This window comes from Macrobrachium rosenbergii, chromosome 47, assembly GCF_040412425.1.
Source record: "Macrobrachium rosenbergii isolate ZJJX-2024 chromosome 47, ASM4041242v1, whole genome shotgun sequence".
In the NCBI taxonomy this organism is placed as follows: Eukaryota; Metazoa; Arthropoda; class Malacostraca; order Decapoda; family Palaemonidae; genus Macrobrachium; species Macrobrachium rosenbergii.
In genome coordinates, this window is record NC_089787.1 from 30,798,124 (window position 1) to 30,813,818 (window position 15,695).

The following is a 15,695-nucleotide window of genomic DNA, read 5'->3' on the forward strand; positions in this document are numbered from 1 at the left end:
TGTTTCTTGTAATATTAAATCAAATACAAACATAAGGGTTTTTATTATTAATTCTATATGCAAACATAAGGGTTTCTGATGATAAATCTAAATGCTCACATAAAGGTTTCTAATATTAAATTTAAATGCAGACATAAAGGTTTCTAATATGAAATCTAAATGCAAATATAAGTGTTTCTTATATGAACTCTGAATGCAAACATAATAGTCTCTAATATTAAATCTAAATGCAACTGAAAGGGCTTATAATATTAAATCAAACGCAAACATAAGGGTTTCTAATATGCAAAATCTAAATACAAACACATGGGCTTCTAATGTTAAATCTAAATGCAAATATAAGGGTTTCTTAGTTTGAAATTTAAATGCAAAACTAAGGGTTTCTAATAATACACTTAAATGCAAGCATAAGGGTTTCTAATATGAAATCTAAATGAAAATATATGGGTTTCTAACATTAAATCTAAAGACAAGATGATGGTTTCTAATATTAAATCTAAATACAGATAAACATACAGAATGATGATCATGACAAAAGCAATTTAGAATGAAACTGAATGACCACACAAATAAATCGTATAAATGTACACATATGAAAGATAAATACTTAGAAAATAGACACAAACACATACATACATTTGTGTATGAGAAAGAGAAACAAAATGTGAGAGAGAGAGAGAGAGAGAGAGAGAGAGAGAGAGAGAGAGAGAGAGAGAGAGAGAGAGAGAGAGAGAGAGAGAGCACGCAGCCAGAAGCAGCGAGAGAATGACATATTGCCCGGGTCCCTTAATTAGAATCCTCCTGAACATGATGACAGGTATTACGAATCCGAGGTCCGAGTGACAAAAGAGCAGAGACGAACAGCGAAGGGTGATTACGGTGCCCGAGTGATTGTTAAAGAGAGGGAAATATAAATGAACGATCATGAAGATTAATCTACTGAGAGTTCCACAGAGAGACGCCGTAAGCTTGTGTAATTTTCTTTCTGAGATTCATCACCTCAAGAGCTGGCAAATTGGTAAGGCCACTTCGAGTGCCTGAGTGTTTTTGTAAATGATGTATCGGCAATTTACAAAGTGTTTTGTTTACTTTTCTTTTCTAATGTTTTTTGTAGTTCTTTATATATTCAGTGTTAAATACCTGTAAATGCTATCTGATTCGTCATCATTTAATTATAGATACTATGTCAGTTATTTATAAATGCTCTGTCATTTGTTTATATAAGCTCTGTCAATTAAGCATATATGCTGTGTCAATTACCCACATATTTTATATATTTTTATTATGAACACTGACTATTAAAATTATTTTTGTTCCGAGGACAAAGTTGTCTGTGAAAACTTACCAAAAATATATATTAAAGTTCATGTCGTCGCCACAAAATTTGATTTTTAAAATAACTCTTTAAAAATCTTTTAAAAATGTCCAGTAAAAGTGACAGACCCTGACAATCACACAGAAAGTATGCAGCATAATCTACGGGTATTTCCTGAAATTATTTAAAAAATACGAAACTAATATAATCCCTAATGCTTATCTTCAAATGTTACGAATTTTACCGAAATGTTGAAATACTTAAAAAAAAAAAGGTTTCGTAATTTTTTTTTATCGACATGAGAATTCTATAGCCTAAAACCATCTCTCATATAATATTTTAGACATAATTATGATACTTTACATAATTATCTTGAAATATTATTAAAATAGGACAAATAAAAAAGTCCCCTTTCAGCAAGAGTAAAAAGAACACTAGGATATTCTTATGAAACTACCAAGTGCAACAACTTCGCCATGACCTAATTAAAATCACCACCCTTTCAGCAAAGGGAAAAAAATTTTAATAAAAAAAAACAATGGAAACTCGAATCCTTTTACGAAACCTCATGACGTCACAAGAACCCTACCCACAGCCCCCACCCCCTCTTAAGTACCATAAGGGTAGATAATACCAAGGCGGCTCTTCTATATTCTCAGAAAGTAACCGAAGGCCGTCACCATCTGCTACCAGTTTGTTTCCCCACCCCCCAAAGGGTTCTATAAATTATCCCCTGCAATAACTTTGTCCCTCCCTTGTGATAATAATTAGGAGCAGTATGTGGCAGATTGATGTGTCTGGCTTTTTTTTTTTGGGAATGGACGAAAAATGGGAGGGGGGATTTTGATCCGTTACATCTAGTGCTTTTTTGCACGTTCATTGTAAAAGAAATTTTTTTTATCGAATCATTGTCAAGAAATTTTTTTTCAGTATTCACTGTCAAGAATTTTTTTTCAGTGATTATTATCAAGAAATTTTTTTCAGTAATTATTATCAAGAAATTTTTTTTTTCAGTAATTAATGACAAGAAATTTCCTTCCCAAATCACTGTCAAGAAATATATTTTATCAATCATTGTTAAGAAATATATAATTTTTTTATCGAATTACTGTCAAGAATTATTTTTTTTTTTTGTCGAATCGCTGTCAAGAATTTTTTCACTGGATCATCGTCATGAATGATTTTTTCATCGAATCATCGTCAAGAAGTATTATTTTTCATCGAATCATCGTCAAGAATTATTATTTTTCATCGAATCATCGTCAAGAATTATTATTTTTCATCGAATCATCGTCAAGAATTATTATTTTTCATCGAACCTTGTAAAGGATTATCTTTTTTTATCGAACCGTTTTCAAGAAATATATTTTTTATCGAATCATTCTCAAGAATTTTTTTTATCGAATTACTGTTAAGAATTATTTTTTTTAACGAATCATTATCAAGAAATATGTTTTTACCGAACCATTGTCAAGACTTTTTTTTTATTGAATCACTGTCAAGAAATATGTTTTTTATCGAATCATTGTCAAGAATTATTTTTTTATCGAATCACTGAAAAGAATTATTTTTTTATCGAATCATTGTCAAGGAATATTTTTTGGTCGAAACACTGCCAAGAATTATTTTTTATAATCGAATCAGTCAAAATGCAACACAATCGATACTTATTTTTTCTTTTTTCTTTTTGGATTTGACAGATGGACGGTACGAAAGCCAAAGCCTGACTGTGAAGGGAATGCAAGGAATAAAGAAACTCTCTACAGTATGTATGCATGTGTGTATGTATGTATAATATATATATATATATATATATATATATATATATATATATATATATATATATATATATATATATATATATATATATAAACTTTAAACCCGTAAATCAGTAAATGGAACGATCACTCACCTGTCTTTTTCTGGTATTCAGGGTCCTCAGTGTCCGAGAAGAACCACGTCTGCAAAAAGAGAGAAACATTATAAATAATAACATGAACATGGGTCTGGAAATGAATAAATAAATATATAAATAAGCACAATTGACGAATATTTTTAACAGAAACAGGGAATGATAATTGTGGGTGTTAAAAAGCCAAAAAATCAATATGATAAATAAACTTTATATTGTGGTTCATTCCTCCCCGTTAGTTGTAAAATTAAATCTACAGTAAAGTGAAATGAATAAAAATCAAATTATGCACAACCCAAAGTAAAACCTAATTTTAGAAAATTGCAACTCAACCGTATATAAACAAAAACAAAAACGGAAAAATAAAAAATATAAACAAAAACAAAAAAATAAAAAAAAAACACAAACAAAAAACAAAATAAAAAAATAAAGTCAGCAAAATGAAAAAGAAGACATCTGACTTTCCTCACACCGCACCACACCAGCAAATCCCACCGGGGCGAGCGATTCCGAAGAGAACCGAGGAAGCGCGCGACAGGTAAGTGTGAAGGGGCACACGGGGCCTTATCGGACCGTCATCTGGCCTTAATGCATCCATTAAAAGAGAGATGATGCAAGGTAAAACATAAATTCCTTTCGTGGCGCATGCGCAGTGGGTGGGTGGGTGGGTGGGTGGGAGATATTGTGAGGCTTGGAAAGGATGCGGGAAGGAAGAGGATACAATGGGCAGGGGCAAGGGGAAGGGGAGAAGGGAGGGGGAACGAAAAGGGGGACAGGGTACAGGAGAGAAGGGGATACGATGGGCAGGGGTAAGGGAAGGGGAGAAGGGAGGGGAAGCAAAAGGGGGAACATGGTACGGGAGAGAGGGGATACAATGGGCAGGGGCAAGGGGATAGGGAGAAGGGAGGGGGCAAAAAAGGGGGACAAAAGAAGGGGATACGGGGCAGGGGCAGGGGATAGGGAGAAGGGAGGGGATACAAAAAGGGGGCAGGGTAGGGAGAGAAGGGGATACAATGGGCAGGGGCAAGGGGAAGGGGAGAAGGGAGGGGGGAAAGGAAAGGAATAAAAATCTGATACGGTCTTTCAGGTCCAACCATGCAAATCGAACGCGCCCCCCCCCACCCCCTGGGGGGATCCTGACGACTTCTACTTAGCCACCAGACGCAAGTGTGAAAACAATGAGTCCTGCACGGTGGAATCCACCGAGGAGGGAGAGAGAGAGAGAGAGAGATTAGTGGTCCTACCTGTTGCAATAGTAAGGGTCATATTGGTGGTCCTAGCCGTTGCATTGGTAAGGGCCACATTAGTGGCCCAAGCCTTTGCGTTAGTAAGGAACACATTGGTAGTCCTAGCTGTTGCATTATTGGGGGAAAACGTTAGTGGTCCTAGCCATTGCACCTAAAGAGGAACACTTTAGTGGTCCTAGAAGTTGCAATATTAAGGAACGCATTAGTGGTCCTACCTGTTGCAGTAGTAAGGAACACATTAGTGGCCCTAGCAACTGTATTAGTAAGGAACACATTAGTGGTCCAAGCCATTGCATTAGTGGGGGACACATCAGTGGTTCTAGCCGATGCATTAGTAAGGAACACACTAGTGGTCCTAGCTACAGTACTGGTAAGGAACGCATTAGTGGTCCTAGCTGTTAGATATGACGGAAAGTAAGACAGAGAATTAACATATCCGTATAAATTTGTAAAGAAACGAATATCGACCACGAATTAAATCGAAATAAGGTGGCCACTAATAAAGACAAAGTTCACATTAAATAATGGCCACCATGAATTAACTCGCATAACAAAATCCTTGTCGGGAACACCAGTTAAAATGAACTTCGGCCACAAGATTAAAAAAAAAAAAGTAATATATATCTACCCACAAATATCTAAGGACAATGATATCATTTACCGTAGGAAGACATTCCAGATTTAATTAAAAAAAAAAGGTAAAACGATAAAAGAAGTATAAAATGAAAACTAAATAAAGAGCAAACATCAACGGAACATCTGTACAGATTTTCAGATTTGACGAAATAAAAAAAAATATAAAAATAAACTCGGGAAAAAACTCGGAAAAAAAACTCATCGCAAGCAGACAGGACAATGGATCCGTTCTGTCGTTATTTCCCACCTTCGGCTGATGGGGACAAGGATAAAACTCCTTCAAGGACTCCGATCTGATAGGAGGAGGAGGAGGAGGAGGAGGAGGAGGAGGAGGAGGAGGAGGAGGAGGAGGAGGAGGAGGAGGAGGGAGAGGTGGCAGCGGCCGACGTCCTGGCATCAACATTACAAGATCCAAGAATGTCAGGCACTACGGAACTCTCATTCCTAAGAGGACGACAACTCGGCGCGAGAGAATGGCTAATGTCGACGGTAATTACCGTTTATTCTGAAATTAAGAACCGGCGAGTATATAAATGTTTCATAATGGATTTCGCGTTATCTGGAGTAGACGGTAATTACCTTTTATTGTTAAACAAAAGATAATTAGCTGGTAGATATAAGGTAAAAAAATACCGTTCGCTTTAGCTGACATGGATAATATTTAACAATTTATAATAAAACATATTGTTGATTAATAACTTAAAAAATATTCTCAATATGGCAGCATATCATTACAAAGTTTTTTGTCAGAATATCAAGAGTAAACGAATGTTTGCAAGTAACAGCATTCATATCCATAACGGAATGTTACTGTCCTTTGAGATGAGTTTTAACTTATGAGTTTTTAACAAGCAAATATAACCATGACTTGAAATAGCAATTATGAATTTATTAAAAGACCCTAATAATGATGTTTATGTAAGGATCAAATATAATATGCCATGACTTGAAATAGCATAATAATAATTTAATTAAAATACCCTTAATAATTATGATATTTAATAATAATAGCAATAATCAGATGGTGTAATAAATAGGATGCACACACTGAAAGTGGTTGAAAGGACAATAATAATAATAATAATAATAATAATAATAATAATAATAATAATAATAATAATAATAATAAGCAGTGCAAGTAAAATTCTAAGTCATTTTTCAAGAATATATCTTGAACCACCGTCGCATCTCTTATTTTCTTACATCAATAACAACGCCCAAAAAACGCCTTCTGGTTCGGTAGGACCATCCACGGTATGGAGTTACCCGAAAACCGTGAGAACTCTCTTCCTCGGGTCTTGCATAGCAGCCCCGCTTGGGGCACGACCTGATAAAATACCCCGGGTCCGTCACGCACCAAGTTGGACTGCTAGCAATCTCATTTCTTTCCCTTATAGCTTCTCTAGCGTGACTCGTAAAGAATTAACGCTTGAATATTTGGGGACATTCGGATTCTCTCTCTCTCTCTCTCTCTCTCTCTCTCTCTCTCTCTCTCTCTCTTGTTGGGGGTAGTGGGGGGAGAGGGGTGGGGGTTGGTGAGGGGATTATTCACGTTTTTGAATGTCCATATCATTCGGAAAAATTAGTCGGGGTGTTAAGATTTCAGTGGCTCTAAAATATTGGACAATTTCTTTCGCATGTTCAAATTGTTTTATTCGATTTTTGCCCCTTCTTTTTTTTTTTTTTTGGGGAGGGGTAAGGAGCTTATTCACGTTTTTGGCTGTTCATACCATTCAGAAAAATTAGACGGGGTATAAAGATTTAACTGGCTCTCAAACATAAAACAATTTAATTTTCCGTAAGTTCAAATAGTTTGGAGAATGAATGCTTTGGCCCATTCAAATATTTTGGAAAACAAATCCATTCTTTAATTACTCGCTAATCTTTGGGGGACATTCAAATATCTTGGCAATATTACAATTTAAGTCATTTGGCAAACCTTTTCCTTGCATGTGCAAGTTCAAATGCTTATATCATAGTCAACTAAGACGCAAAACAATTGTCCAACTGATATTATCAATGCCTTAAACTTTTATATAATCTGGACCATTCAAACAATTAAATTCTGCCCTAAAATGGAAGACTGCAGGATCTGCAAAAATACAAAACTGAGAAAAATGGTAGATGCTCCCTTGACTTACTACTGATCTTGCAGATACTGCAAATGGGACCCCCTAAATAAAGCACTGAAGAATCATTCTGAAACTGCAGTAACTTGTGTATTAGTGTTTCACGAGTCCAACAGGTGGCATATCTCAATTTCGAAAAATTTTCAGATACTGCAGTTTTCCATTTAGGGGCAGAAATGTTTATCGAACGACTGCCCAGCTGCCTTTGCAAATGCCAGCTATGCAGAGTCGTTCTCACTGCTTCCAAAAAGTCGAGTATACAAACTCACTGGACGATGGAAGAAGAAGAAGAAAAAAAAACGTTATTGAGATTCCTGCAATGCCGCGGAGGTCCGGACAGATTGGCTCTTGGTTAGTGGAAATTCCGATTTTTTTCTTTTCTAAGCTGGTCTTTTTTGGGATTGCTTCATTTTTCAGCTTTTTTGTTTTCAAAGCATTTATACCATGCCAAAGCTTTCGTCACGTTAACGACCGTTCCTGTTTTAAATGTCTCTGTGACAATGCATTTTTTAATGCTATGAGTGTTTTAATAATATTCTTCTTGCTTGCACTTCTACCTTCCGCATTTAATTGTTACTGCCAAAGTGATGAATTTTGAGTATAATCTGTATTTTTGCTAGGTATACGAACCGTAGCTTTTCATAGGTAGGGTCATCCTGCCTGCGCATGCGCAGACAGTAATATATAAGCCAGACATGAATACAAAGAATAAAATACATATAAAAGAATTACGAACGCCCAAAAATTCTGTCATCAAACATCATCAATTTCACGACCAATTCTCAGCGTATCACCGCGTAACGATAAAATGCTGATACGCCCAAATGCCGGAGGATCTCACACTGAGCAATCAGAAATCTTCAAATCTTCAGGCTTTCCTCCGGCAGCCCTCAGCCAGCCAACACCTGTTGCTCCTCACTGCCCACCTGTTGGGCTCTCCCCCACATCTGCCATTTGCAATGGTCTTCGCTGATTAATTCCCATCCACTAATTCGAAGCGCTCCAGTGAACTTTCCGTTCCTCTAGAATGTTAAAATGGTTAGTAATGCGTTGCTGTTCACCCTTCTTCTCTGATAGGGTTCAACACCTACAATACTGGATATCAGTGAGTACTTTACAACCATTCAATTTCGCTTATAGTGATAAACACAATGACCTATTTGCGAACCTTCAAAATATCCAATCTGTGTTAGGTTACGATTATTCTCTTATATATAAGGTTAAACACTGATATTGCTGGATATTAATGAGTACACTACAACTGTTCAATTTCGCTTATAGTGTTAAACACAATGACCTATTTGTGAACCTTAAAAATATCCAATCTCTGTTACGTTAAGATTATTCTCTTATATATAAGGTTAAACACTGAAATTGCTGGATTATTTAGTGAGTGCATTACATCCATTCATTTTCAATTATAGTGTTTAAACCCACTCACCTATTTGCCAACCTTCAAAATATACATTTCTGTTACATTATGATACATACAATTTTGTAATACTGATTATAATAGACAATCCCCTTCTCTCATTACCGAAATACCAAGTTAGAACGGCTTTCGACTATAAATAAAACTACTCTTTTATAGTCATAACTGATTAAATTACAATCATGTCAGTAACAGCAGCAATGACCTGATAGCAGTTTTTGTCGTCCTCCGTTCGAAAATATAACCAGCTAAATATAACCAGCTTTGGCTCACAATTCCCCTTTCTACTTTCTTTTCGACAGCAGCGATGACCTGTGATGACATAACGCCAGTTTGACGTACACCAATCAATCACCGCCCTTCTGACCTCTGTGGTTTACACTAGAAGCAACTGAAAAGGCGTTGCAGTTTGTTAGTGTGTGTGTGTGTGTGTGTGAGAGAGAGAGAGAGAGAGAGAGAGAGAGAGAGAGAGAGAGAGAGGTGGTCACCGAAGGCGACTAAACCTTTGCTGCGGTCCTACAGCAGCAAACCAACACTATATACAGCCCGGTCTTAAAAGGGGCGGTCTAGTTTAGTCCTCCACAAAACCGGACTACCTGAAGACATTTTTTTTTTGTCTTTTTTATTTTTGTTGCTTCTATACATTTATACTTTCTGGTTAAAGTCCCTCCGTTGGTATGCCGACGTCTTCCTTACTGGAAGGAGTCTATAGTGTTGAGGTGATGCGTTATTTTTGAGGTTTTCGCTTGTATAGAAGAAACTGAGGAAGAAAGAGAGGAGGAGGAGGAGGAGGAGGAGGAGGAGGAGGAGGAGGAGGAGGAGGAGGAGGAGTTGCTTGCGGTGAGGTATCATTTTTGGGGTTTTGTATATAAAGGATAGGAAAGAAGAAGAACGGAAGAAGGAGGAAGAGAAAGAGGAGGAGGAGGAGGAGGAGGAGGAGGAGGAGGAGGAGGAGGAGTTGTGTTGCGGTGAGGTATTATTTTTGTTTTTTTTATATAAGGAATAGGAAAGAAGAGGGGTACAAGGAGGAAGAAGAAGGAAGACAAGGGAGGGGAGGAGGAGGAGGAAGAAATGATGGAAAGGGGGGAGAAAAGGGGAGGGGAGCAATGCATTATTTTTGGAGTTTTGTTCATACTTAAGAAATTGAGGCAGACGAAGAAGAGAGGTAGAAGGAGGAAGGAGAAAAATGAAGGAGGAGGAGGAGGAGGAGGAGCAAGAATAAGGAGGAAAAGAAGGAGGAGGAGGAAGGGGGAGGGGCATGGGCGTATTTACAGCCCAGGACACCGTCCGAAACTCGCGTCCAATTAGTGCCTTTTATGACATACGGTTCGCGCCGGCGCATGTTGGCTTTTCGACATGGTCTTGGGGAAGGCACAAGGTATTTGCTTTACTCATGAAGAGAGAGAGAGAGAGAGAGAGAGAGAGAGAGAGAGAGAGAGAAGAGAGAAACTCATTAATGCGACCTGACGAAATTTTCCAAATTAATATAACCGACATGCTATATACAGTTAATATATGCACCTTACAAAACTTCCTAACTCACATAGAGAGAGAGAGAGAGAGAGAGAGAGAGATTCCTCGCCTTTTCTGTGCCATAAAACCCGACTTTTAAGACATACGCTACTGCAGAGAAACATTAACTTTCGTCCGTGTCTCCTTGACCTTTCTGCTAATAAATGTCCAAGTTCATTTGCAAAGGCGCCTCTCGTCTTCGAGAAGAACGAGAATTTTCTGGATGTTATGGTTGATTATTCTCTTAAAAATATTTTTGGACTCCGGAGAATATTCCTGTACCCTGAGAGAGAGAGAGAGAGAGAGAGAGAGAGAGAGAGAGAGAGAGAGAGAGTTTAAGGGCAAGAAACACTTGAAAAATCGTGCATTTTACCGTTTATCTGAACCCCAGAAAATATTTCTAATCCCCAGAGAGAGAGAGAGAGAGAGAGAGAGAGAGAGAGAGAGAGAGAGGGAGAGTTTAAGGCAAGAAACACTTGAAAAATTGTGCATTTACCGTTTATCTGAACCCCAGAAAATATTTCTAATCCCCAGAGAGAGAGAGAGAGAGAGAGAGAGAGAGAGAGAGAGAGAGAGAGAGAGAGAGAGAGAGAGAGAGAGAGAATTAATAGCAAGAGACACTTGAAAAATTGTACATTCTACAGTTTACCTGGCTCCCGAAAATATTTATAATCCTCTGAGAGAGAGAGAGAGAGAGAGAGAGAGAGAGAGAGAGAGAGAGAGAGAGAGAGAGAGAGAGAGAGAAACTTGAAAAATAGTTCATTTTACCGTTTATTTGAACCCCAGAAAATTTCTAATCGAGAGAGAGAGAGAGAGAGAGAGAGAGAGAGAGAGAGAGAGAGAGAGAGAGAGAGAGAGCGCATATTCTAACACTCGTTAATGACTATAACATCCCAAGTAAATGAATCTGAACCCAGGGTTAAATTGCAACATTTAATGACATAGAAAATCGGGAAAATTGTCAATTTAACATAACTTTCGAAATTTTAATGTTATTAAATTTTAAATACAGGAAAGAATAACATTCCAAAATAGATCGCGTTTTTCCACAAGGAATCCATCTTCCTTCCCCCAAAAACCCAAAAGCAACACCCGCCATTAGGACAGGGCGAAACCCGACGTTATTTCCCCCAACTGACGTCTTTCGAGGCTCAAACAATCTCTAATTATACAAATCAAATCTGACCCAAAAGAGTGACCAGGGGAGGGGAGGAGGGAGGGAGAAGGGAGATGGGGAGGGGACAGGAGACTGGAGAGGGGAAGAAGAGATGGGAGAGGGGGATAGGAGATTGGAGAGGGGATAAGAGATGGGAGAGGGGATAGCAGTTAGGGGACGGGGATAGATAAGGGGGGAGATAGGGGAAGGGGAGGAGGGGGAGGGGGATAAGAGATTGGAGCGGGGGAGAAGATATAGGAGAGGGGATAGTAGTTAGGGAGGGGATAGATAGGGGAAGGGGAGACGGGGATGGGGAAAAGAGATGGGAGAAGGGGAGAAGAGATGGGAGAGGGGGATAGCAGTTAGGGGAGGGGATACATGGGGAGGGAGATAGGGGAAGGGGAGAGGGGAGGGGAAGAAGAGATGGGAGAGGGGGATAAGAATTAGGGTAGGGGGACAGAGGGAATGGAAGGGGGGGGAGGGAGGGAGGGAGAGGGAGGATGAAATAAAAGGTCGACGTGGCCTTTGATTTAGAGCTCGCCCTCCCTTACAATCACACACATTCTAGAGCCGCAATTACAGCCGGCGTTAAGGACTTCGTGCCCCCCGGGCAACTTGTCATTATTAACCACGTGGTTTGGACTCTCTCCTTCTCTCTCTCTCGATCATGGCGATGTCTTAAAGGCCTAATCATACGCCCAACACCCTTCCCCCCTCCCTTCCCCCAGACCACAGGGTATACATACCCACACCCTCCCGGTGCCATGCCACCAATCCCTAACTAAAATACCTCCTTTTCTCCGATCTGTGTTCCGTCTCTTTGGGAGTTTAATAACAGACCGTCACCTCATTCCCTATAGTTTTCCATCCTGACCCGTCCAGGATTCGGGGATGGAATCACTGTCATTCAAGGGCGAGAGATGATGGTGAAGACGATGATGGTGATGAAGGCTCATGTCCCGGCGGTTGGGCATAGGCCTAGAATAAAAAAAAGGAGGAGGAGGAGGAGGAGGAGGAGGAGGAGGAGGAGGAGGAGGAGGAGGAGGAGGAGGAAATAATCTTAACAGCTTTTACATGCTTGCTTGTTCTGATGAACCTGCATACGATGGGCGTAAAACGAAGAAAACATTATGACTATGTAGTTTAGTTTCTTTAATTAATTTTTTTAAGGTATTCCTTTAACTTTATTAATTAAATTTTCTTTTTTTTTAGGTATTCATTTCCCCTTCAGTAGAGAATATAGTACTGTACAAGAGGACTTTCTTCATTCTTATACAATCCTTTTCCTAAGCGAATGCTTATTCTGTATCATATAACATTAATTTCAAAATATGAAATACCAGATCTGCTTTAATTACACTTCATTCATCCCCTATTAATCTTTTCATAGCATACATAAGTCATTTTCCAATATAAGAAAAACATTCCTTCTCTTACCACTTCATGTCCAAATAAAAGCTTAAAAGATGGTTTCTTCATATAAAAAAATAATAACTTTTCCATGAACAACAATGCAACAATTAAAGTCCAATCTCTTCCAACTCCAAACCATCCTTGAGATGAAATTGCCATCGGCCATAATGCAATTAAACCAGAGAGAGAGAGAGAGAGAGAGAGAGAGAGAGAGAATCTCGGGTTATAACGATATCCAGTCTGCAAGTTGATTACTGTCGTTATAAACTGTAATGGAAACTAAGTTATCCTGGAAAAAGTCTTAAAATGAGAAAGTAAGTGCGCGTGCACCTAAATTAAAGTGCAAATAACTGTGGGTAAGTGCTGAAAGTACATCACACAAGTAAAGGAAACGAGTAATTATGACGACAAGTAATTAAACGTTAAACTTCCTTTCCGTACCAATGGAAGTTCAGCTTTGTGTATGTTATCAATCTTAATATAAAAAGACTAATATTTATGAGATATTTTACGGATAATATAATCACATTCACCTATCAGTAACTCTAGTATGCAAGCTTACGCCAATAAATCAGTCAACTACTTACGAATACAATACACTTGTTGTTTATATATTAGGAGTACAATAAATTTGATGTCAAGATACAATCAGATAGCTTTCCTTAGCACTAAACCCAAAGCATATTTCGGATAAAATCAAATACATAATATGTCAGAATTTAAGAACATAAGCCATACACTCAATATCTACAACAAGCATTAACATTCACCAATAAAAACATTAAAAAGGAACTTTTGGCAATAAAGAACACACAAAAAAACCCGTCGTAATACAGTTCTTTGTTTCCCGAGAAAGAACTTGTCTCCATATCAGCTCCAATGAACTGCGCTCATTTCTCTTGTACTGATTAACTGATAAGAAACCCAGAGATAACACGATGCTCTTGTTCTCAAAATCTTAATCACGGTACTCTACGGTGATCAATTGTGTAATCAGGAACGATTTAGTTGAAGGATTATCAGAGGCGCTCTCTTGACTTGGCTGAAGTGGTGCGGAATAGAACCAGTGGTACGCTGATTAAAATGGAAGTGTTGGCGTGATGTTTTGGATCTAAAAATAAGAAAACTGCAGCGGAAATGAGCTCTCTCTCTCTCTCTCTCTCTCTCTCTCTCTCTCTCTCTCTCTCTCTTATACAACATTGTTCACAAAACATGGTACCGACTCCACAGACTATATAATAGCGCTCTCTCTCTCTCTCTCTCTCTCTCTCTCTCTCTCTCTCTCTCTCTCTCTCTCTCTCTCCTACAGGCGTGAGAACATGGGAATTATCACTCGCCACTTCATTTGCAGATATTCCCCTGATACAACTCGAGAATACTCGAGTCTAGTCTTTTATTTCTTTTGTTAAAACTTAAATGAGCATTTTTTTAGGATAATAATCCAACGCTACTTCTCTCTCTCTCTCTCTCTCTCTCTCTCTCTCTCTCTCTCTCTCTCTCTCGGAAGAATGTCACCAGGTGGCTGGAATTCGTGTCAGACTACAAAAACTACAACAGCAAAAAAATGTCGCGGTTGTTAATTATCAAATAAGTTCACTAGGGAAATATTTAGTCTTCAGCTCGAAACAAAGAATTATTATTACTTTTTTTTCCTTTTTGTCTGGGAACGGAAGAGGAAAAAGGTTATAACTCAGCTGCGTAAACACAAACGCTGTGGGATGAATGCTTGAAATATCGCCCTCTCTCTCTCTCTCTCTCTCTCTCTCTCTCTCTCTCTCTCTCTCTCTCTCTCTCTCTAGACGACAATGGTTCGATCCCTGCTCTGATCAAAGACACGATATGGGAGCGTTCCCTAACAACCCAGTATGTCTCTGCTGACGTAAAAAATAAATTAGGTTCCTGATTGTTAGTCATTTGTTTTAAGTCCTTAGAGAGAGAGAGAGAGAGAGAGAGAGAGAGAGAGAGAGAGAGATATCAGCAGTACTCCCTAACATGTATATTATCACAAAGGCTTCGACGAGGTAATCCTCACGCTACTGAGATGAAACTAGTCATTAGATATTCATAGGAAGACATTCCTTCTCCTCCTTCAGTTTCTATCCAAATAAAAAAACCTCTTAAACCAGACCATTAAAAGTGCAAAGACATAAAACAAGACATAAAACAACAAAAGGAAAATAAAAAAAAAGGAAAAAGAATCCCACGAGAGCAATCGGAAGCTGTTAGCATCTTTACTAACACTTCATCAGTGAGCTGGTTCTGTCTCGTGGGACTTCCCCTACTCGAAGAGTACCTTCCTGAAGGAGGTCCTACTACCCTACCACACACGAAACCCGGGGGCACCCACTCCCCCAACCCCTAAGCAGCAACGTGAAAAACACCCTCCCTTTACCCTGTATCAACGTGAAGGAGGGTATGCCCTACCGGAGACCTGAAGGAGGGTATCCCACCTAAAAAACCAACCTGAAGGCCATCCCCCCTTCCCCAACCCACTACACCAAAGATCAACATCAAAGACCACCCCCCCACTCCCAACCTCACCTCAAACCCCGATCCCATAGATCAACTTCATTGAACCCCTGCTCTACCAAAGACCTGGAGAAGACCTCCCCGCCCAAGACGACCCGAACCAAAGGCCCCCTCCCATACTTCCCCTCACCTCGCCCCCTCCCCCACCGCCTCCTTCAGCATGATAGCGGTGGATGACAGGTTACTGTCCGTGATGGACGTCAAAGGGGCGGCTAAGTCTAGCCTATTATGTCCAGGAGTCATCATCCATCCTGACAGCCATATATACGTAAGGGACTTGATACCTTGATATTACCGTTTAAAAGACCTCTTGCAAGAGAGAGAGAGAGAGAGAGAGAGAGAGAGAGAGAGAGAGAGAGAGAGAGAGAGAGAGGTCTTTTACTTATTTAACGTCTTGAAAGCTATACATATAAC

At 39.0% G+C, this 15,695-nt stretch overlaps 1 protein-coding gene and 1 long non-coding RNA gene across 2 annotated transcripts in view; both read right to left on the bottom strand.

The window, feature by feature from the left end:
• Window positions 1-15,695, bottom strand: part of LOC136830727 (uncharacterized) — a 281,759-nt gene that overhangs the window by 104,017 nt on the left and 162,047 nt on the right. The window lies entirely within an intron of this gene.
• The window catches only part of fng (Fringe glycosyltransferase), a 109,414-nt gene that overhangs the window by 30,046 nt on the left and 63,673 nt on the right, over window positions 1-15,695 (bottom strand). Inside the window, exon 2 of the mRNA XM_067090523.1 lies at window positions 3,228-3,276. Coding sequence (XP_066946624.1) covers window positions 3,228-3,276 — 49 coding nt within the window. The remainder of the gene's footprint in view (window positions 1-3,227; window positions 3,277-15,695) is intronic.